The 24,677-nt window shown below is 41.3% G+C and overlaps 1 protein-coding gene across 3 annotated transcripts in view; it reads left to right on the forward strand.

The window, feature by feature from the left end:
• The window catches only part of ACVR1C (activin A receptor type 1C), a 675,408-nt gene extending 667,649 nt beyond the window's left edge, over positions 1-7,759 (forward strand). For all 3 annotated transcript variants that reach the window (XM_078681710.1, XM_078681711.1, XM_078681709.1), the window contains one exon: positions 7,573-7,759. In XM_078681710.1, the coding sequence (XP_078537836.1) occupies positions 7,573-7,698 (126 nt within the window). In that variant the 3' untranslated portion in view covers positions 7,699-7,759. The remainder of the gene's footprint in view (positions 1-7,572) is intronic.
• Positions 7,760-24,677: the final 16,918 nt, after the last annotated feature.

The raw sequence follows: 24,677 nt of genomic DNA on the forward strand, positions 1-24,677 counted from the left end.
GTTTGGCTAGTAAGACATCGTCACTGCTAAGGCAAGTAGGACATGAATTAGATGACCCGGGGTGAACCAGTGAGGGGCAGTATATTACAGGTAGTTCGGGGGTGATCTGTGAGGGGGAGTGACTAACGCTATTCGCAGGATCTATTTTAAGGTGTTTTAGTTCCTTAACGCTCTGTGGGCTTGAGGCGTGTTTTCTTTTCCGTGAGGTCTGTTTAATAGTGATTGTTTGCGGGGCTGGTACAATGGTCGAAATAGGGGCCTTTGGTGTGGTAGAACCACCCGTGCTACTCACGTCATCCTCGGGGTCATAACTATCATCTTCAAGGCTAGATAGAATAGAATCAGAGGTCGAGTCCACAGTTACATTAGCCGTATGAGTTCTGACCCCGTCCCCATCTGCATGTACAATTGCTTCTGTTTCTAAAGTTGTGATACAGTTAAACGCTGCGTTCGTTATGGGGCTTTTTACATGGGCCAGGGCGCCTATAGAGGAGCGTTTCCCTGTAACTAAGTCCAGGGACAGTCTGTGTTCTGCCTGTTCAATTTCCTTTTCTAAAATTCCCGTCGCTCTAGAAATAAATGCATCTAGGGGACCTGAAACAACACCCTTAGAAGTTTGTATGTGCACAAGGCGCTGTTTCCCCGATCTTAAAGACATTTTCCAAAGAAAAGGGATGAAATTAATACTAGGGAGTGGACCTCTAGGTAAAGCTGGGTGGGGAGGGTATATACAGGATATATAACAAACCAGGACCTCTGACCCAACCCAACCTTGTCCGACCACGGACGGCCACAGACGGTCCCGCCCTTGTCCCGGGCTTCTCCCGGCGCCCTCCCGCGCGCTCCCGCGCAGCGGGGATGCTACTGCTATTTTATGCCTATGAGGCAGCTGGGAAAAGGGGGTGGAGCCGGCAGGGAGAGCAGCCCAGGTGGTGACGGGCGCGCGGGGGCTCCTGGTCCTCGGAGTCCCCCGCTACAAGCTCGCAGCCCTGCCGGTCAGGAAACGCCCAAGTCTAAATCACAAGGAAAGGCTGTCAGCCGCGCAGCGGCAGACAGCAGCAAACAGCGGCAGCAGAGTATAGAACCCACCAGCAGTCCAAGGTGAGGTTAGCGTCTTATCGCCCAGAGGAATCCGCTTGACCAGGGCTCCTCCGCCGGTTTTGAAAGAAGGATGGGGGTGGGGCCGGCAGGGAGAGCAGCCCAGGTGGTGACGGGCGCGCGGGGGCTCCTGGTCCTCGGAGTCCCCCGCTACAAGCTCGCAGCCCTGCCGGTCAGGAAACGCCCAAGTCTAAATCACAAGGAAAGGCTGTCAGCCGCGCAGCGGGACCCGCGAAGCGGGTCCGGCAAGTCGCAGCGGCAGACAGCAGCAAACAGCGGCAGCAGAGTATAGAACCCACCAGCAGTCCAAGGTGAGGTTAGCGTCTTATCGCCCAGAGGAATCCGCTTGACCAGGGCTCCTCCGCCGGTTTTGAAAGAAGGATGGGGGTGGGGCCGGCAGGGAGAGCAGCCCAGGTGGTGACGGGCGCGCGGGGGCTCCTGGTCCTCGGAGTCCCCCGCTACAAGCTCGCAGCCCTGCCGGTCAGGAAACGCCCAAGTCTAAATCACAAGGAAAGGCTGTCAGCCGCGCAGCGGGACCCGCGAAGCGGGTCCGGCAAGTCGCAGCGGCAGACAGCAGCAAACAGCGGCAGCAGAGTATAGAACCCACCAGCAGTCCAAGGTGAGGTTAGCGTCTTATCGCCCAGACCTCAGTTCCGGTGAAAGCACAGTGTGACCCGGTAGGAAAAATTGTTGCACCCCCTCCCCTTTTTGAGTGATAGTTCAAACCACCGATCCTTTCCTTTGCCCTTTTAACGGAACTTTGGACTGCCTCCCCCTCTTTTACATTTTCTAGAGAAAACAAAACATTAACCACTACATTACCATAGCAGTTGACACCAGAACTGTTTTCAAATTGAAAACCAACAACATCTTCAACAGAATCCTTTTTGTTTCTGCTGTGACCCTGCTACAGCACAGGCATTGTCCCCAGCAGTAATTCTGCAATGCCGGTAAGAATAGCTGTGGTGCCTACTGGACTCACTCACCCCCGCGGCGCCCCACGCCGTTATTTGCTGGGCGGCAACTTACTAGACATCACTTTCGTGCCATCTAGATTTCAGCGCGTTCTGCTGCCTTGGAACTATTCGCACAACAGACTGCTACTGACGACCCACCCCCAGGCAACATCTTCTGAATTTTCATAATTTGAAAGAACTAGTAACATGTCCTCATCAGGAATTCAAAAGAAATTGCCACGGTCTCTTCGTTGTTTAAATGTTTTTACTGTTTTTGTTTTGTTGTATATATTTATATGTTATTAAAGTTTTATATTCCTACTACTTTGTTGGAGTGCTATATATTTTTAATGTGACACATAATTGTAAAAACTTTGATGTACAAAGATTCATTCCTGGAATCTTCCGCTTCAGGCTCGGTCCCCTCCCCAATCACAATACAGGATGGTTTTCAGATAGTAGGAACACGTGTGGTGTGACGGATCTCATCGGGTGTGGGCCTTGATCTACTATAACTCCTTTGAAGAGGGGTGATTCTTTACAGCTGGAGCCATAAACTACATCTGCAGGGCTAGCTGATAGCCTGGACAATCGGACACAGAGGAAGAGGAGTGTCAGAGGGTGCGGTAGTGAATAGGGCGAAAGGGAGGTGTCGGGCGGGCACAGAGTGTGATTCTCAGGGAAGAGCAGCGCAGATGGGGGGAGGTTTATTGCCCATGCATAAGACAGAGAGCGGGGGTGACCAGTGCCTGGGGAAGATGCTTGCGAGGGTGGGGAGCCATGCTACGAATCGACAGCGTGCAGAGAGTGGGTCTGGTCAAGGCATCTAAAATGGCTGCCGTGCACGACAAAAGTGTGGCATTTCAAAAAAGGCAAGATGGCGCAAACAATGTTTTTCAACACTTCCTCATTTCCTTCGAATCGAACGTTAACAGACGTTGGTGCATATTACCAAAGTTAAGCGATATTTATCGCTAACGATGCTTACCAACGAATTTTTTACCGCTAAGCATCGTCAGAAATTATCGAAGATAAACCTTGCTATTATCAAGGTTTATCGCAAATGCGATAAAAAACGGCCGCAATGCATGAATATCGCTAAAAAGTCAGCGATATTCATGCATTACCGAGCTAATGCTCTTAGCCATGTTATCCACCTCCCATTGGATAACATGGCTAAGAACTGCTCAGGGCAGGTGTTACTTTTTGGAGATATTCGCGCTTAGCGCGAATATCTCCAAAAGTTGGTAATAGGAGATATATATCTTGCATGTTGTAATGCAAATTATTGTGGTATATGGAACTCATACCATAATCTCTCAGGAAAGCAGAAACTGATCCTTTTGGGACCGCCTGAGAAGGCCTAGGGGGTGAGGGGTACTCTCCTTTGCCCCCTTTTCACGTTCCGAACTATTTTATTTTACTCTCTTCTGTAATTACACAAAATAGCAGCGATAAGATGCATCAGAGACACACAGTGAGAGAAAGGAGGCCGGAGATGAAGAAGAGATGTCAAATACACATTGGAGATAATATAGTGGGAGAAGGGAAGTAAATATGAGTAAACTTACCATGTAACATAAAAATGTTGCACTCTATACTATAAGTCTCATTTTATACTACAATCACTTCGCTACAACCTCATAAATTAAAAATAAAAATGAATAATGTCTCAAACAATTTTTGATTTCTAAATATAAATTTATTCTTCAGAATTTTCTAAATTTGAAAGAACTAGTAACATGTCCTCATCAGCAATTTCCTCTTCAATCATCTCATCTGGAATCTCCTCATTAAAAGTCTGCAATGATGATTCTTGTAACTCTATGGTCTCCAAACATTCGATAAATTCGCCATCAACAGATTGATCAAAAAAATCATTCAAGTCATCTCCTCCTTGTGACAATATTTCATTATTGGTGCTGTCAATTTCAATCAATGTAGTGGAATCATTCAAGTCATCTCCTCCTTGTGACAATATTTCATTATTGGTGCTGTCAATTTCAATCAATGTAGTGGAATCATTCAAGTCATCTCCTCGTGACAATATTTCATTATTGGTGCTCTCAATTTCAATCAATGTAGTGGAATCATTCAAGTCATCTCCTCCTTGTGACAATATTTCATTATTGGTGCTGTCAATTTCAATCAATGTAGTGGAATCATTCAAGTCATCTCCTCCTTGTGACAATATTTCATTATTGGTGCTCTCAATTTCAATCAATGTAGTGGACAATTCAAAAGAAATTGCCACGGTCTCTTCATTGTGAGCCATTTTATTTTGAAATTGCTTGCTGTAAATTGCAGAAAAAAATAATCACTTTCATTTATCGTTTTTAGTAATACATAATATAAAACTAACTTTATCAAGTATTTAGTATAACAGAAGGACTGCAAATAAATAACAGAAAACATTTTTCAAATTATCTTCAAGTGTACAACATAGTTCCCCTTACAAAGAAATTGCCACGGTCTCTTCATTGTGAGCCATTTTATTTTGAAATTGCTTGCTGTAAATTGCAGAAAAAAATAATCACTTTCATTTATCGTTTTTAGTAATACATAATATAAAACTAACTTTATCAAGTATTTAGTATAACAGAAGGACTGCAAATAAATAACAGAAAACATTTTTCAAATTATCTTCAAGTGTACAACATAGTTCCCCTTACAAATTAACAACTCACCTTTTTAAAAGTAGGAGAAGTGTTAGTACTGTGTAAATCAAACACCAGAAATTCACCACCAAAAATTCCTCACAAATGTACCTCAGACAGTAGTATCACAAAATGGCTGTGGTTTCCTCTCATTTGAGATATATACATAACCAATTAACTTTCATCACACACAAATACAAAACCAAAGTAACATTTTAATTGGTTCTAAATTTCAACACTTTCAAATGTGTTTTCCCCATGCAATTTTCCATAGGACATTTACATACGTCTACAGCCTGAATGGCTGAACGGAATTACACCAAACTTGGCAAAATGGTACATCAAACCTAAGAGGTCAGGAAGGATCTACTATGCCCCCTTATGGTCATTTGCCCCTTCGCTTTGGCCTCCTCTTGTCTCTCGATCCTACCGAGAGACAAGATGGCGGCCGCTACGGACTGTTTGGAATGTTGACAGACGCCGGAGAACCAATCAGCTTCGCAAAGCTCCGTAACGCGAAAAGTACGCGAAGCGGAGCGCTGTTACAGATATATATCTTTTTTTGAACGTTAATTTCTCAAAATCCACTGGAGCACATATATTGAGACCTAGCAAAGGCACATCGGGCTACCAGTCCCTAATATTTTGCCAAGTTTCGTGCAAATCCATTCAGCCGTTCGATTATTGACATTTAGATACGTCTACAGCCTGAATGGCTGAACGGAATTACACCAAACTTGGCAAAATGGTACATCAAACCTAAGAGGTCAGGGAGGATCTACTATGCCCCCTTATGGTCATTTGCCCCTTCGCTTTGGCCTCCTCTTGTCTCTCGATCCTACCGAGAGACAAGATGGCGGCCGCTACGGACTGTTTGGAATGTTTACAGACGCCGGAGAACCAATCAGCTTCGCTTCACAAAGCTCCGTTGCGCGAAAAGTACGCGAACTGGAGCGCTGCCCGGTCCGCTGTTACAGATATATATCTTTTTTTAAACGTTAATTTCTCAAAATCCACTGGAGCACATATATTGAGACCTACAAAAGGCACATCGGGCTACCAGTCCCTACAATTTTGCCAAGTTTCGTGCAAATCCATTCAGCAGTTCGGGCTAAAAGTGAGGCCAACCGCCCTATGGAAAACTCAATGTTAAAAACACGTTTTGGGACCCCCCTTTTTTCTCGACCCCCCCTGGACGAACCCCCCCCCAATTTTCAGGGGCTGCTCAGAAACAACATGTGCCATTTTCCTGAAAATTTCAGCCAATTCCGTCCACAAACGCCAAAGTTATTAGACATAGAATTTTCAAAAATCCCATAGAGAAAAAATCCTAACTATATATACCTACTGGCGACCGCCAGTAGGTAATATATATATATATATATATATATATATATATATATATATATATATATATATATATATATATATATATATATAATATCATACTTTTAGGCATGACCACTGGAATAATGCGATTGTGGGGCCGCAGCAGTTTCAGCATATTTATAGATTGGCCGCATTTGCCACATAATCCACCCTCTTCTGCATAATATGTATATTTTAACAAGAAAAGCATTTTGTTTCTTGGTCAATGGTTCAAAGGTTTGTTATTATGTTGATAGCTTTCAGGAGCCATAAGTCAGCACCTGGCAGCTCTTTGGTCTTCTTTCATAGACCCTCAGCACAAGATCATATTCCCCTCTATTCCCAATAGATTCTTTGCCCTTGTGAAGAGTTCAACAGAATTAAAAACTGCTGTCAAGAGCTACACAACAGTGGCTGTTCTTCAACAGTCAAGAGTACACAACAGAAAATGTGAACCCTTTGCACGGCATTCAGTAGATTGCACTGGGGAAGACTAAGACAAACTTGTGACCATTGTGCAATTCCACCCCAAAATAGTACTGCATAAAATGGTGTTACTATTAAAGAGCTCAGTGATTCTAATGGAAGCAACCTGTTTTAATTTTATGAATTTGTGCACAATAAAAGGCCTCCTTTTTTTGTAATTATTATTAATCACACCTTGCCACATAATTCCAATCAGCATAATTTCACTCAGTGCCACACACTACAGCGCTACACGATTCAACTCTTCAGATTTCTGTTCCACACCACATCATTTTATAACACACCACATATATCAACACATCACATACATCCAGTCCACACCACAGAATTCCACACCATGCCACAAAATTCAACAGTACGCCATATAATTAAACTCTACTACATAACACTCCACAACATACCATTCCACATAATTACACTCCAAAACTCACAATCCCCACCACACAATTACACAACTAATTCAATCCAACACACAATTCCACTACGCCTCACATACATACACTCCATAACACATAGGTAAAAGACATTAACAATGCTAATATTTCTTACTCAAACAAATGTGAGACCTATTGCATTTCCAATGCTTGTTTTCTCTGCTTTCTCCCTTTGTCACTGTTTTTTCCATCATCCTCTCCTCCTCTGCCTTTTTACTCTGGATTAAAATCTGATATGGTAAAGTATGATATAGTAAAAATGAGTCCCGGTGGGCCTCACCTGTAACCACTGGCTCAAATTAAGCACTAAGGCCAACCCATACCCTTGCTGCACTGCACAATTGCCCTTTACTATTAAATGTTAATGAAAGTGCCGAGTATTTGGTGTAGCCATCCGTATTCATGTTACTATAACCTAAAGAAAATGAAGGAAACTATTTAAGATAATATTTTATTAAACCAGTAAGGTTACTGCGATTGTATTATGCATTCTCTTTACTTCAAAGTGTGGTTAGTGTGTTATTTTTTGAAAATTATTTTTTACAGAATTTATATTTTTTTCTTTCCGTGCAGGCTCTTCGAGTGATGGGAAGAATAATGCGTGAATGCTGGTACGCCAACAGCACAGCTCGTCTGACGGCGCTTCGCATTAAGAAGACTATTGCTCAGATCTGTATCGAGGAAGATTTTAAAGTCTAAGTGGTTTTCTAGGGTGATAGAACATAGCTGGACCTAGTTTGTTGTTGTTATTTGCACTACCTCAGAGATATTCAGCATTTAAGTGCCCTACTGATAATATGTTCGAAAGTGTGATCATCATTAGGGAACCTATTGGCTTTGTCATCGATTGTCAACAAACCGACCAAACGGCCTTGATAGTTTTAGCTGATACACTACCTTAATTAAAAGTTTTCAGTTATTGAAGTGATATGGGGAATTTTGAAAAAAAATACTGTCTTGCAGCCAAAAAGGCTTGATATCTGCACAAAGATTAGTTGGAAAGGCACATCTTTGTGCCTGCACACTTGACTAATGATTTGGATAAGGTAATACCCCAATGCACGCACTCTAAGCAGAATTTTATTGATTAGATATTTGTATAGATATTCCACTGTCTATTTTTCTACTGGTTTGTCTAGCGCTATAGGTCTGTTTTTTCCATTGGGATATGAACAATTCTACAGATGCGTTTGATATTTTTGCAGAAAGAATTCTGACACAAATTATACAAAATACTTGTTCGGAGATAATATTGCAACACTTTTGAGTGGCGCCTGCATTTATGACGTATCAAAAGTTGTTTTCATTCTGCCTTGTGCTTCACGTTCACACACAGGCTCCACATAGTAACTTGGGCATCTCGGGCCGATTCACAGAACTAAATTGAGACAAAATCCTAAACTTACTACCATTTTGGTATTCACAGAAGGCACTTACTCATTTTGGTATTCACAGAAGGCACTTACACATTTCGGTATTCACAGAAGTTAGGACTCCTAACTTTAGGACTCCTAAATGCCTTCTGTGAATACCCAAAGTCTTAAAGTTAGGATTTTTCTCAGTTTAGGAGTAGTAAAGTTAGAACTCTTAACTTTAGGACTCCTAAATGCATTCTGTGAATACCGAAAGTCTTAAAGTTAGGATTTTTCTCAGTTTATGAGTAGTAAGTTTAGAGTTTAGACTTACTACTCCTAAACTTGCTCGGTTTACATTGATTGCAAATTTTATTTCAAGACCACGTTTTAATTAAGCCTAAATATTCATGTGTTTTTCACATAACTCCCAAGTTCCTAGGGACACGCGGTTGCCCCATCTTTTTTATGTATTTTTTATCCTAATTGAAAGATAACAGTAAAAACTTTACATGTTATGGTACAGATGGAAGGCTATCAATGTTATGGACACCGGCCTCCAAATAATTATGAATATTGTGAAAACTTTAGGTTTTATTGTAAATAAAATGTGATAATTCTGGAAATGGATATATTTGTAAGTCACCAAAAGATTCCTTAGCAGAACCCTCGCCTTCGTACAAAGTCATAGTTAAATGTCATTCGTCGAATATTCATTCAGATTCTCAATTTGCTACTACATCTTTCAGTAAATACTTCAATGAATTCAATCAAGCTTCGCCGTCAAGTGTACCTATAAGTATTCCATTGCATAAAAGTATATTTTTGACCTATGCTGCAGGCCTAGTATGCCTACAAATGCATCATTTCCATAATCATTTTGCAATAATCCCTTCTGAGAATTACCCATGCCCCCTCACCTCTATACGTTGTCCTTTAAATCCTAACATGTTTAGGAACGACTATTTATGTCCATGTTGGCCCTAACTAACTTTGCACACCCTCACACTGCTCTTTTTAGCAGTAAACCCAAGTTAACAATGTGATTTCCACATTAAACTCCCTGCATTCCGTTTGATTCAGACAACTTTTCCCAAACACAAAACATGTTTTGAGTTACAGTTTTTATGTGAATACCATTTTAACAAAGTGCATATTATCTTACCAAAATGTATAGGTTCTTAAATGAGAATTATACTGGTATCTAACGGAGGTATTGCTGTGAAATAAATAGGCACATTCTCAAGCGGTCATGATTTAATCGGAATAAAAATGTGATTTATTCAGGTGCTATTACTGAGAAACAATTTCATCGAAACTATTTGATGGAAATGTGCAGGATGAATGGCAAGTACCATTTCATAGAAACCAATTATTGGAATTGCTTTATTTTAAAGTGGCTTTTGCATGTTTTTTTTTTAAAGTCCTAATGCAACGGTTGCAAATCATACTGTCAGAAACTTTTTTGTCAGAGGTATTTATTTCACTGCTTTACTTTCCGGTGACTTTACTTTAGATGTATATCTTTTACACTGTCAAACAATTGCTTGGTATGCTTTTATTTTGCTAACTTGTCAGCCCCTCTAAATGTAATCAACCTTTACCCCTCACAACCACTAAACACCTTCCATCTTGCATGCTAAATGTCTTCACCATAACTAAACTACACCCATGCTTCACTTCTAATCTCAACCTATCCCTGAACCCTAAAACCCCTCTCTATACTATACAGCACCTATCTCTAAATCCTAAAACCCATCTCTACCCATAAATGGCACCCATTTTCAATCAATCAATCAATCAGTACATTTATAGAGCGCGCTACTCACCCGCGAGGGTCTCAAGGTGCTGGAGGGGGGGGCGCTACTGCTCGAATAGCCTGAATATTTTGAACCTTAAATACTGTTTTCTATGCCTGAACCTTACCCATTCCAGGAACTCAAAAAAACCTCACCACCCATACAAACCATGCATTCATGACTCCTCAAAACCCTTCACTCCCCTTAAACAACACCCATCACAGATTCCTATTTAACCCTCACCAACCCTAAACACCCATCTTTGAGCCCTAAAGAATCTCCAGTACTCATAAACTCCACCCATCCTGAACTATAAAATTCCCCTTCTTTGAATAAACCCCACCCATCCCTTAATATTGAAAAAAATCCTAAACACCGGTAAACACCATCCATCACTAACCCATTAAAACCTTCACCACCCCTAAACAAGCCCCATTCCAAATCCCTAAAATCCCCTCACCACCCATAAACACCATCCATTCCAGACCTATAAAAATCTTCATCAGCCATAAACTTAACCCTTGCCTGAGCCCTAAGAGCCCTTTTTACCCATACACGCCACTCACCCCATAACCTTAAAAGCCTTTCACCACCACTAAAATTCACCAATCCATGAACCCTAAAAAACAATTTCCGCATCTAAACTCCATCTATTCATGAAACTTTGAAAAAACACTCACCACCCTAAACACCACTTTCTGAACCCGTAAAACTCTTTCTGCCATAAACCTCCACCAATCTCTGACTCCTAAAACACCTCATCAACTATACGCTCGACTCATTGCTGAACCCTTACAACACTTCACTACGCTAAAACTTGACTCATCACTGACCCGTAAAAACCCGCTACGGCCCTAAACTCCACCCATCTGTGAACCCTAGAAATCCATTAACAGCCCTACATTTACCCTGTCAAAGAACCCTAAATACCACTCATCAATGAAACCACTGCTAAACTCCACTCTTGTCTGATCACTAAAATCCCTCACCCCATTCAAACTCCACTCATACCGGACCCCAAAAATACGTTCATCACCCCTACACATCACCCATCCCTGAACTGAAAAAACCCTCACTACTACATAAAGCCACCCAATTTTTATGTAATTTTGTATTTTTTTCCTTAATAATATCTGTACTTTAAAATGTTTCTTTTGTTATCTAGTTTTTTTCCTTAAAAGTTGCTTCCCAAAATAGTTTTTCCATGATTTGTTTTTCTCCAAAGTGCTTTTCCATTGATTCACACACACCAGCCCCAAGTGTTAGTAAAATGATTAGTAATTTAGTAACTGTTCAAATTGTTTTAACCACTTGTACTGTGCTATGTCCATTACTTGTCCATATGTGCCAGGGGCTGCTAGATGGACATCTCAGATTAGCTCCTATTCTTAAATTGAACTGTCTATCAAATTTGGCTAGAACATCACATCGATGAATTAGATTTATTTTTTCTACTCCTGAAAGGGTAGTATACAACTCACTCGCAAGTTGCTTGAATGCAGTATGAGACCACCTTTAAAATGTTGATGAAAGAAGTGTGCCATGTTTATTGTCTTTTAAACAATATTGTTGTAAAATCGGTGACACAGTGCTGCTAGCTACCAGCTTTCACATAGGTTATGAATCTAAGCCATGCAAGGGCCTATAATGGGTTTAAGGGGCAGTAACAAGTTTCAGTGTCTTGCATCGAGGGTATAATGATAATATCCTTTGAACATAATAGCCACTGCTCTCTTCCTTTTGTCCCTCTTACAATGAGGTTCTTATAAAAGAGTTTAAGATTATGGCCTAGGGTGGTATTCCAAGCAACCTGTCAAACTGTCAACATTTCCTGTTTCATATTGACTGTTTGTCCCAAAATTGAGGCTTAGCAGTAAATCCAGTTTTTAATAATTTTACAACGTATGTGACAAAAAGGTACTATATGTTGGATATTTACCATGTGCAGAATGCACTATTGCAAAATATGTTCAATATGTCTGTTATATGCAATCATCAGTTTTAGAGTTGCATCCTATTTGAACTACCAAAGGGAGCATTTGATTTTTATTGTTGAATTTGTATTTGTGGATTATATGCAGAGGGAAAAAGTTAAGCTGAAACATACACACAATGATGTATTGAGATATATATATATATATATATATATATATATATATATATATATATATATATATATATATATATATATATATATATATATATATATATATATAGTATCTAGCTTATTACATATATTTTGTACTTTGAAATGTGAAATAGAATTTTTTCAAGTTATGTGATATATTCTGCATAGTCTCTGTAATTATTAAATATGATCCTAACCTGCGCTTAAAAAATAATTGATTTATAAAGAAAAGTATACAGTTCTAAATTGTGATTTGGACGGAGTTGTCTCTTTGTTCAGAATGTAATGTGGGATTTTGATGTTGGACAGAAATCATTGCTTTCCATGATGATTGTTCACAACTGAAAGGCATTTATATATTTTTTTGATTGCTGACTATTTCCAGCACTTACTTTCCACACGCAATGACATTTCAGCACATATTGTTAATGATTTTTTTATTTCAGAAAATTATCATCTTGCTTTTGGAATTGCTTTAATCAGACTTCAGTTTGTAAACTTACTGAGTGTTAATAACATAAATCTTAAAACATTCATGCCCATAACATTATAGTTTTTCTCCCTGCTTGGGCTATTGCTGCTTTGAGTATGAAACCATACATTTAAGGGACAGTGTGTATTTACAATAATATAAAGCAAAATACTGCATATTTATTATATTCAAATGTGCTTTGTTACATTCCATATTTTGGAAGCTAACTCTAGGTGTATATAATTGTTGAAATATGTTTCTATGTCTACTGTTAATGGCCATGTATTGTTTTGTAAAGTGCCAATATGCACTCATGGTAATGTTTCTGTGAAGCATAAAATTATATTTTAATTAAAAAGAAACATTTAAAAGTAAATGTATCTGCATCAATGTATGTCCTTTCTCTGTCTTTGTGCTATGGTATAATATATGACTTGTAATCCGTGATTGTAGATAGTGATTTTATAAAAATGAATATGAAATATGTTTCTGTAGTTATTTATTTGTGGATGCACATAGTGTGTCCACAGCATTGAATATGGTACATGAGAACAGACTACTATATGCAATTTAACATCTCATGGAAAAATGGTGTATAATAAGAGATTACCTCTGTAAATATTTACAAGTATAGAAATCTGTAGTTTCCTCTATTGATGGAAGTAATATTGTTCTTGAGCATTGCATAGTTATAAAAATATCAAAAAGGACAACAAAATCATAAAAACTCCTGATAAAAAAGCCACATTATAGGATGGAAGTAATTGGATACAAAGACATTCACAGAAACTTCTTGAACAGCAAGGGGTTGACATGTTAATAAAAGTATAAATAGATTATGTTGTTGGCCAGGAGATCTCACTCTTCTTTTCAGTCTCATACCTCTACATTTGTTTTCCTCCATATGCTGTGCTTTTATATTTTCGATGGAAGTCAATAATCCACTTTGACGCCTTTCTTATTATGCCTCTATAACCCAAAAGTGCTTGAATATAAAGTCACAGAAGAGTTTGAATATCAACCACATTAGCCCATCCAAAGAAGGGCTAGAGAAGGTTACCCCATTTCTAAAGTTCTAATTTTGTCAGCACTATATTCCCGATTTTTCTCAGGTTTTCCTTATTCCTTCTTGGTAATCAATACTTCTTCAAATCTGGGTTCGGATTACATGAATTGAGGATTGAAAGTGATGATTTAAGCCATGGTCTTTGCCAGGCTTAATAACTACCTAGTGCCTTAAATAATTGAAGAGTTGAAGTAGCTGTATGTTACCATCATAGACAGGGGTTGTTTGTCATGGGAGCATTAATAAAATGTGCATCTTTTGGCTGGAAATGACATAGCCATAGTGGAAAACACATTACAGTGACAAAATAGAAAGCAAATTAGGAGCACAACAAAAAAATACACAGGGCATAACAAAGCACAACAAAATGCACAATCACAACACAATAACACAATGCAACCTAACACAATACACTTCACTAATTCTTGAAAAAGGGGCATTGTCCTGGAGATCATCTTTCTTTGTGCTCTGTTCAGAATTTTAATCAAGACGCATAACATTGTCTCTGCTTTACTGTATGTATTCAACTGGGACATGCATTAAATTCATCTATTTGTAGGCTATATACATATATTTAAATCACCTGTAAAAATGTATGTTGTAAGAAAAATTACTTACAAAATTTGAAGGGCCAGATGTAGGTAGGACTAATTTACCGATTCTTATTTACCGAATTTTACCGATTCGGTAAATAAGAATCGGTAAATAAGAAGGGGGTAGATGTAGGAACATCCAGATGTTCCTTTTACCGAATCAGTAAAAATCTGTATTTACCGATTCGGTAAATACCGACCGGTATTGCCCCATTCATTCCTATGGGCTTTGAAGCCCATAGGAATGAATGGGGCATTACCGGTCGGTATTTACCGAATCGTTAAATACCGAATTTGACAAGGGTGCAGGGGGTGTCACTTTGACACCCTCTAGCACCCCCAAAAAAGGTTCGGGGGCCATGTGGCAGGCATACCTGCCCTAAGGTCAGGTCTGCCTGTCATATGGCACAGGTGTGCATGCACACATGTGCATGCACACCTGAATCGGTATTTTACCATCAAATTGAATTTGATGGTAAAATACCGAATTTGTAGGGCTTGTGGGACTCAGAAGAGTCCCACCTACATCTCAATTTTACCGATTCTGTAAAAATACCGGTCGGTAAATTTACCGACCGGTATATTTACCGAATCGGTAAAATTACCGAAATGGCCTGTTTCCTGCCCCCTACATGTCAAAAGTCAAATACCGGTCGGTAACGGCCGAATTCGGCCGTTACCGACCGGTATTTGGCTACCTACATCTGGCCCTTAGTTTCTTAATTATTTTAGGTGTTCATGGTTAAAGGTATTTCATATTAGCATGGAAAACTTTAAAAGGTGTACAAAATAAAAATAATCTACATATTTTAAACTTAGCATTTCATGTGACTGAAGGACAGTTGCGGGTATCTGTACAGAGAAGGGTAATGTGTTAAGTCATTTTGAAAGAATTATTTATAAGGAATGGTGCAATCGTATTTGGGGGAGCTTAGGACAAATTTACCTCTTTTGATTTGGAAACTTTTATAATCAGCTGGGTAGTGATGTAGATGAAATGAGCACAGCCAGAGAAACAGAGTTTATCAGTTAAGTGGTTAATTCTGTTTGTGTAGGCCTTAGTAATACAGATATATTTTGAATTTGATGTATCAAAGCAAATGAAGAGTCTGTGTGTGGCAGAAATGCGATCACATTTCCATTCAACTATGATTATCTGAACTGTGACATGTAGGGCAGCTTTGAGTGGGTTGAGAATAGAGTTCTGGAGGCCAGTGAGGAGGTCACCAGGGCTGTCAAATTTGTTATAAAAAAGGGCTTGTGTAGCTGTGCAAAGGGTCAGATCATGCAGGAGATTGTTTTTTTAAGAGTCTAAACGCATCCTAGAAGTGGTGCCTCAAAATCTCATAAATTTCACTGCGCCACTCCTACGACCCTTTCTTGTGGGGGAACGCCCATCCTGCATACACTATACCTGATAAATATGGTGCAACATGGCGCACTATTTCCACTGCTGCTGCGTCACTGAAAGTGACGCAATGGCGGCGCAAGAGTGTAGCAGGCCTTCATAAATAAGGTCCTAATTATTCATAAGTTTCTTCATGAATTAACGCATCTTCTCCAAGCATTTCTTTTCAGTTTTATTTAGCACGAGCTAGAACCAAATGTATCAGCACACTTCCCATGAGCACCAGTTGCGTTACAGATGGACACATTCATTTTGTGAGGCACTCGGACATTAAGTGAATTGCCCAGAATCACAGGATGTTAAGCGTTCCTGCCAAGACTCAAACTTGGTTCCCCAGCTTCAAGGTCCATGGTTTTGGCCATTAGTCCACATCCTCATCCTTCGAATGCCCCAGCAAACCTTGGTGTTTTAAAGATGCACATTTTATCTTCAAATATCCACCTTCTACATTTCATATTCTACATTCCACTTTTCAAGAATACTACACACTTCACTCTTTATACAATTAAACATAATTGTTGACATGGTGGACGCAGTTAATCTGTCACAAACATGACAGCTATCCTGTCCACCACATTAAAATTCCATTATGTTACATGAAACTTATAATATGGCGGATGGGATATCCGTTACATTTGTGATGGAGTATTCCATCCGCCAAGATCTTACTCAGGCCCTTACTCTTTAATTATAAAATAGCAAATAAAATAATGAAGAAAATAAGATTTGATCCATCATCTAGCTATACACATCTTCTAAAAGTTTGCTTTTATTACAACATACAAAACTTCCTCCATTTAGATATTTTGTGAATGCACCACACTTGTTATGTTTACTTGGTTTTGGCGTTTTGACACTTTATGCATATCTCACATTGGGCCATATGTATTATGCATTTTACTGGTCGCAAATTACTCGATTTGCAGAATCAGGCTGTTTGCAACTGGTAAAATGCATTTTGGAATGTATGAATTCCAATTTGTTATATGGTAACGTTACAGAATCACAATTTGGAATTGTGAATACATACCGATTCCGTATTAGGAAGGGGTGTGTTGAGGGCGTCCCTTCCTAATACAGATTCGCAGCTGAATGTAAGAATGTTTTGCAACCGAAATGCAGTTGCAAAGCATTCACATTTCACCACCTACTTCAAATAGGTGGTAACCCATTCATAAATGGGATGGGGTCCCCAAGTGACCCTTTCCCCTTTGGTAATGGTAGCAAAAAAGGTTTTTCAGAGCATGCTGTGGTCCCACGGACCACTCCCTGCACTTAAAAAATGAAGAGAAAACTTTTCATTTTTCTTTTTTAAATGCAACCTTATTTTAGGTTTATACAAAAGCAATCACGGACATGGCGGTCTGCTGACCCCAGCAGGCCACCATCCCGTTTATTTTAGCGATTCCTAATGGGTCGCAAATTGCAACCTACCTCATTAATATTCATGAAGTAGGTCAATTTGCGACACAGTAGGTATTGCTAAATAAAACTCATGGAGTTTCATGAATTAGGAACAGCGGTTACCTAATTGCAAGTTGCAAAGATTCTAAATAAGATAATAGCTGTTTCCAAATATGATACATATGGCCATTATTCATTATATTTCCCAGGCTTGTTTCTATCGCTTTTCCTTCTAACTATGTTGGTATTTTCACCTCTCTTGCCACTCTCTTGTCCCACACTTTCCTTTTGATCACCCTTAACTTTACTACCCTGCTTAGATTCACTGTTAATGAATATTTTTGTTTTAAATTCTTTAGTCAACCTTTTAAACATCAGTGAATTTACATCACTTTCCGTTTCCATCTGGTGCTCCTATTTTATCACACCTCGAACACTAATATTTATAACACCTTTTTCGATTTTTTTATATTAAAATAATTTTTCCTTTTCGTCACCATATCTTCCTCCCTTCTCCTCCACTTGCCTTTTATGGCTACTTCACCAACACTTCTACTTTTATCATCCCATTTTGGACACACTAGCATATTTTATTTTCTACATCAAAGACGTTCAAAAGGTACTCTTGCAATTAATGGCATGAACAACCTGTATGCATTATTTCTCTGTTTTGGTTCACTGACAGAATATCAGCAGCTAAAATATCCCCATACATCAATATCAAAGCATAAATATCGATGTAAAAAATATTGACATCTTATATTTATAATGGTAAGTAGAAAAATATTGAGAAAAAAATTAGCAATTTCATAAATATAGTTGTACAAAATATGGGGGTATATTCACAAGAACGTGTGATAACTACTGCAAGAGTAGTGTAACGCAACTTTCAACATCGCAGCCTATCGTGGGAAAATAACCCAGTGTCAACGTGGAATTCACAACAAGGTGGTAGCATACGATAGACACCAGATAACGTGGCAAATGTCCGTGTGGAAATCAATGCCATGCTGCAAAAATGCAATAGGCGAATGCAAAAAACACATGCGATGAGGCAAACCGCAGTACAAAAAGTAGCTACATGCCTGCAAATACCACGCGTCCGGTGGGACAATGCACCATAAAAAACACAGAAAAAATACACCAGAAACAAGCCAAAGCACTTAGCAACATGGATGCACCCTGATACAGCGCAGAGGCCAACTGGAACCCCACAAGCCCCGGAGACTAGCAGCAAGCAACAACCGGGTCGGGGAAGGTCAAGGAGAAGAGGGAAAGGAAGACGGGGTGCAGACCGCAGGAAAACAAGACCAGTGTCACGGAGGTGACAGAACACTTCCAGCAACTGACCCAATAGCAGACCACCTGGATTGCAGTTGGAGTGCCGGGGAGTCCAATCCAGGAGGCCAATAGGGGCCGGCATGACGTGACAACCTAAACCAGGCACAAAGCAGCTGCCAGCAGGAAGGCACCAATGGCGACAGGAGGCGGCAGTCCAGCGCCACAGGCGGAGCTGGAGGAAACCCAGGCCACAGTCATCAGTGTGGAGACGGTGCAAGGAGTAGGGAGTACGGATACAGCTGGAGAGGACCTGACACAACATCAACAGGAAGTGCAACAAACAGGGACTGGGGCTACTTTGGGGAGATGGGCATAATGGCATACATGCACAACGAGGTGTAGCACACTGCACACCCACAATCACCCAGAATCATGTCCCAGATCCCCTTGGCACACTGCAGCACACACATAGCACAAACAGCGCACCCACATAAACGACAACGTGGAACAATGCGCATAGCCGACACTGTAGAACAGAGGACACAACTGGCGCTGCACTTGCACAGAAACATGCCTACTACATCTGAGCCGGAAACTGTGTAATGGAAATGTATGCGTATGACCTCACATCCGTCATGCAGTCCAAATGTACACTGTCTTGCAGAAGAACACAGCACCCCCAAACAGTCACAACATACATTGCCATGCAGTCTGCATGCAAACCGGCACAATGCACCAACATATATGTGAACACAAAGTCAACACGCACCTCCCCTTCACATCGCAGAGGGGCACACAACACCTTCAGCACAGCACAGAATACAACACATCAGTGATGCCGGAGAAGACCACCACACTGTCAGCACCAATGCCCTACAACAGCCCATGGATACCCCACGTAACTAAGGGTGGGCGTAGTTCGCGAAGTAGCGCTACGCGAAGCTAAGCGAAGTGCACTTCGCACTACGCCAACTTCACGTAGCATTACGCGAGCTGCGTAGTAGCATGTTTGCACTGTGCAAGATGCGTTTTCAATGATTGCACAGTGCGGACAAGCATCCGGCACTGTGCAATCATTGAAAACGGCATCTTGCACAGTGCGAGCTGTAGTTTTCTGCTGCTCGAGTAGATTTTTACTCGAGCGGCAGCTTTCTCAACGCGAACTGTTAGTTTCTCATCGTGAGCAGTCGCGAGCATGCGCAACCACTCGCAATGAGAAACCTGACCTCCCCGCATTGAGAATCTCGCCGGGATGTCATTTTGCTTGCTCGCGGTCGCGAACATGACATTGAGGACTGCGAACAAGCAAAAAATGACCGCTGCACTACGCGTGTTCGCACTGTGCTACGTGCAGCTCGCGTAGTGCGAAGTTGCGCAAACTTCGCAAACTACACGAGCGTAGCGTAGTGCTTCGCCCATGGTTACACGTAACCCCCCTCCAGAACCCGGCCAGCCAAGCTACTCAGAGACCAATGAGCCTGCAACAGAACACACAGCAGGAAGCACCCGCAAGCACAGCTGGCTCACAACACTTCACCCACCCACACATGGCACCCCAATGCCATGTGTCAGCACGCCACAAGGAAGTTGGGGGCCGAACCCATGGAATGCGAACAAGGACACATGTGTAGGTGTCTATCACCCTTCAGGGCCCACCCACACCCCACTAAGGAGGAACACACTGCCATAGGGACACATGCAGATGCACATTCACAGTACAGAACCACGCCCAGGGGTGCTCAAATAGCTGTCTCACACCCATGTTGGCTCCGTGTACGATGGCAATAGCAAAAAGGAGCCAAGAGGGATATGGAAAGGTATGTAAGGGATCGCCCTCCACTCTAAGCAATCAATAAACACCAAGATCCCTATACCTGGGACGATTAATACATTTAGTAGACATGAGTACACATCACTCAGGTTGTATTTTTTATTAACATACCAGAGTGACCCCCTGCTATCTATCGCAGTGAGGTATAGATCCTCTAATGTCTTATTGTCCCTACTAAATCTACTGTTCCAAAAAAGTTACTAAGTTCTCAACTCAAACAGTGTCCAGGACAATGTCCAACAAATGTCTGCCTTCTTTACTGGCAGTACATATATCCACACTCAACCACATGTGCACAAACCTTAAGAAAAAATGTGTGGTGGAGCGGAAGGCACCTCACGGGCGAACAACCCTCGGGGATGTTGGCAGATGTTACCAACTCAATGCCCCTTTCTCATCATCGGTTGCCTTCCAGTCCCAAAAGAAAACAAACTGGGTACAACACATAAAATGAAATGCGTGTAAAGGTGCTAAATAAAGAGTTTTATAACATTAACTCATAAGGGACAGAGTGACATAAAATCAACAGACACACCCACTCAATTACTTTATTCTTCGTTTTAGTGTGAACTGTTGAATTAAAAAAGAGGTTGGTAGCTTAGTATCGCCTACCAGTACCTGATACCGACATGTTTCACTGCCCCAATAATTTCGGCAGATTCATCAGGGTATTCAACACTCGGTCACTGCACCAATTTTTGGAACATCCTTTCTGGACACTGTTGAGTCGAGACACAAATAAAAACCAGAGACACACCCAGTAATCAATATAAATTCTTAGGTTTCCACAATTGAATAATGGTTGCAAATATCCTTATATTTATATAATTACCCCAGGCCAGCATGGGCAGCTCATACCGGCTGGCCGAATCACACTTCGATTCGTTTAAAAACGATTGAGATATCAATCTAAGGGGAGGGAAGAAAGATTTTATGAAACAACCAGCATTTGTAAATCGAAATTACACAGCAGCGCTAATTTCTATGGTTTTTTATGCAATAGTATTGAGGACTAGGGGCCCGTGGCAACCCTCACCGGGTGTTATCCCAGAGAAAAAAGCGGGCGGGTTCAAGACTCCCAAAGCCAAATGCATAATGTCATCATAGTTCCCTTTACAAAGCGTGGGGCACAGGACACCGGAACGTAGTGCACACCGCTCAATTTCTTTGGCAATCACTCATTACGACGTCACTTAGTGTGACCGCCTGTTTAAAACTCAAGCTTCATGCATCCGTATAAGCCCCCCACTCCTCACCGTACAGTACGGATCCAGAACCATATATCATCCCAGGAACACCGCGCTCTCACTGGCGTCTATTTTTAAAGCTTGCCGGCAACGCCCGGTCACGTGATATGTCGCGCCTGCGCACAAGGAGACGTTCCTAAGTGGAACGGTAGCGCCATCTTGGACCGGTGCCGAGGGACGACTTAATTCGTTGTCAAGTGCTTACAATTAGTCGCCCTGGTGCCATTTTTGTCCTCCCATGGGCCAAACTGTTATTTAGTGTAAGATGTAACGAAAGGGGTTGTATGTATATGTGTGCCCGTGATCTAAATGCCAATCAACCCACAAGGTAGTTGTCTGAGACTAGGTCATACCATCGTGGCGCCATCTTAGAGTGGGGAAATTTAAAATTTATTGTGTGATGTAGTATATTGTGCTATCTCATTATAGGGCATTCTGTATGCCAATGGATTCACACGCTCCCACGGCAGACCTGGGCAATAGGTGCACAGTGCCCAAGCATAGACTCACTCACCAGGGAACAAGGCAGGGAAATGCAACCCTGACGGGAGTATATATGTATATACATTTACAACATATTTCCAACATATTTACAACCAGTCAAGTCAAGGGAAAAATTTATTAACCCAATGGGTATGATTCAGATGTTATAACTCAAAATCCTGGGGTACAGGGTATGGATTCGCCATGGGGCAAGGCTTCACCTGTCAAAATTGACTGTTATACCACTCTCTCTCTTAGTCATATAGCGTGGTAAAATACCGTACAGGTCCATCCAGGACAGAGCACACCAGACGGACTTCCGGGCACAATCACCAGCCCTTAAAATTGCTGGTTGGACAACAAGGAGCACATACCAAAAATGAGTGGAGAGGAAGATTATCCTAAATTCTTCATGCAGCTATATAGCCCTTAAAGGTCTATTTCACTCGATTCCACTCAAGAATTTCGTTTAGGCCTACAGTGTCACTACGTTCTCTGTATATCCATCTTGCTTCCTTGCTAAGCAACGCTGTTTCCATATTCTGTGGATTCCCTTTTGTTACCTCCAGCACAGTCCATGTGAAATCATGTTTCTCTTTGTGGCAGTGTTGTACCAACTTGGTAGTCAGTTTACCCGCCCTAATCGTGCTAAGGTGTTCCTGAATGCGCACCTTGATTTTTCTCGTGGTTAACCCAATATACTGGAGGCCACAGCAACATAGCAGTCTATATACCACATTCGTGGTGTTACAGTTGCTAAAGTGGTTAAGGAACCACACCTTCCATGTACTCAAGGTAACACTGTTGCTCTTCTTAGTAAGGGGGCAAACTGAACATGTCCCACAGGGGTAATAGACTGCTATGTTGCTGTGGCCTCCCAAAAGGGAATCCACAGAATATGGAAACAGCGTTGCTTAGCAAGGAAGCAAGATGAATATACAGAGAACGTAGTGACACTGTAGGCCTAAACGAAATTCTTGAGTGGAATTGAGTGAAATAGACCTTTAAGGGCTATATAGCTGCATGAAGAATTTAGGATAATCTTCCTCTCCACTCATTTTTGGTATGTGCTCCTTGTTGTCCAACCAGCATTTTTAAGGGCTGGTGATTGTGCCCGGAAGTCCGTCTGGTGTGCTCTGTCCTGGATGGACCTGTACGGTATTTTACCACGCTATATGACTAAGAGAGAGAGTGGTATAACAGTCAATTTTGACAGGTGAAGCCTTGCCCCATGGCGAATCCATACCCTGTACCCCAGGATTTTGAGTTATAACATCTGAATCATACCCATTGGGTTAATACATTTTTCCCTTGACTTGACTGGTTGTAAATATGTTGGAAATATGTTGTAAATGTATATACATATATACTCCCGTCAGGGTTGCATTTCCCTGCCTTGTTCCTTGGTGAGTGTGTCTATACTTGGGCACTGTGCACCTATTGCCCAGGTCTGCCGTGGGAGCGTGTGAATCCATTGGCATACAGAATGCCCTATAATGAGATAGCACAATATACTACATCACACAATAAATTTTACATTTCCCCACTCTAAGATGGCGCCACGATGGTATGACCTAGTCTCAGACAACTACCTTGTGGGTTGATTGGCATTTAGATCACGGGCACACATATACATACAACCCCTTTCGTTACATCTTACACTAAATAACAGTTTGGCCCATGGGAGGACGAAAATGGCACCAGGGCGACTAATTGTAAGCACTTGACAACGAATTAAGTCGTCCCTCGGCACCGGTCCAAGATGGCGCTACCGTTCCACTTAGGAACGTCTCCTTGTGCGCAGGCGCGACATATCACGTGACCGGGCGTTGCCGGCAAGCTTTAAAAATAGACGCCAGTGAGAGCGCGGTGTTCCTGGGATGATATATGGTTCTGGATCCGTACTGTACGGTGAGGAGTGGGGGGCTTAGACGGATGCATGAAGCTGGAGTTTTAAACAGGCGGTCACACTAAGTGACGTCGTAATGAGTGATTGCCAAAGAAATTGAGCGGTGTGCACTACGTTCCGGTGTCCTGTGCCCCACGCTTTGTAAAGGGAACTATGATGACATTATGCATTTGGCTTTGGGAGTCTTGAACCCGCCCGCTTTTTTCTCTGGGATAACACCCGGTGAGGGTTGCCACGGGCCCCTAGTCCTCAATACTATTGCATAAAAAACCATAGAAATTAGCGCTGCTGTGTAATTCCGATTTACAAATGCTGGTTGTTTCATAAAATCTTTCTTCACTCCCCATAGATTGATATCTCAATCGTTTTTAAACGAATGGAAGTGTGATTCGGCCAGCCGGTATGAGCTGCCCATGCTGGCCTGGGGTAATTATATAAATATAAGGATATTTGCAACCATTATTCAATTGTGGAAACCTAAGAATTTATATTGATTACTGGGTGTGTCTCTGGTTTTTATTTGTGTCTCGACTCAACAGTGTCCAGAAAGGATGTTCCAAAAATTGGTGCAGTGACCGAGTGTTGAATACCCTGATGAATCTGCCGAAATTATTGGGGCAGTGAAACATGTCGGTATCAGGTACTGGTAGGCGATACTAAGCTACCAACCTCTTTTTTAATTCAACAGTTCACACTAAAACGAAG

Source organism: Lissotriton helveticus, chromosome 3_1 (genome assembly GCF_964261635.1).
Source record: "Lissotriton helveticus chromosome 3_1, aLisHel1.1, whole genome shotgun sequence".
NCBI classification, from domain to species: Eukaryota; Metazoa; Chordata; class Amphibia; order Caudata; family Salamandridae; genus Lissotriton; species Lissotriton helveticus.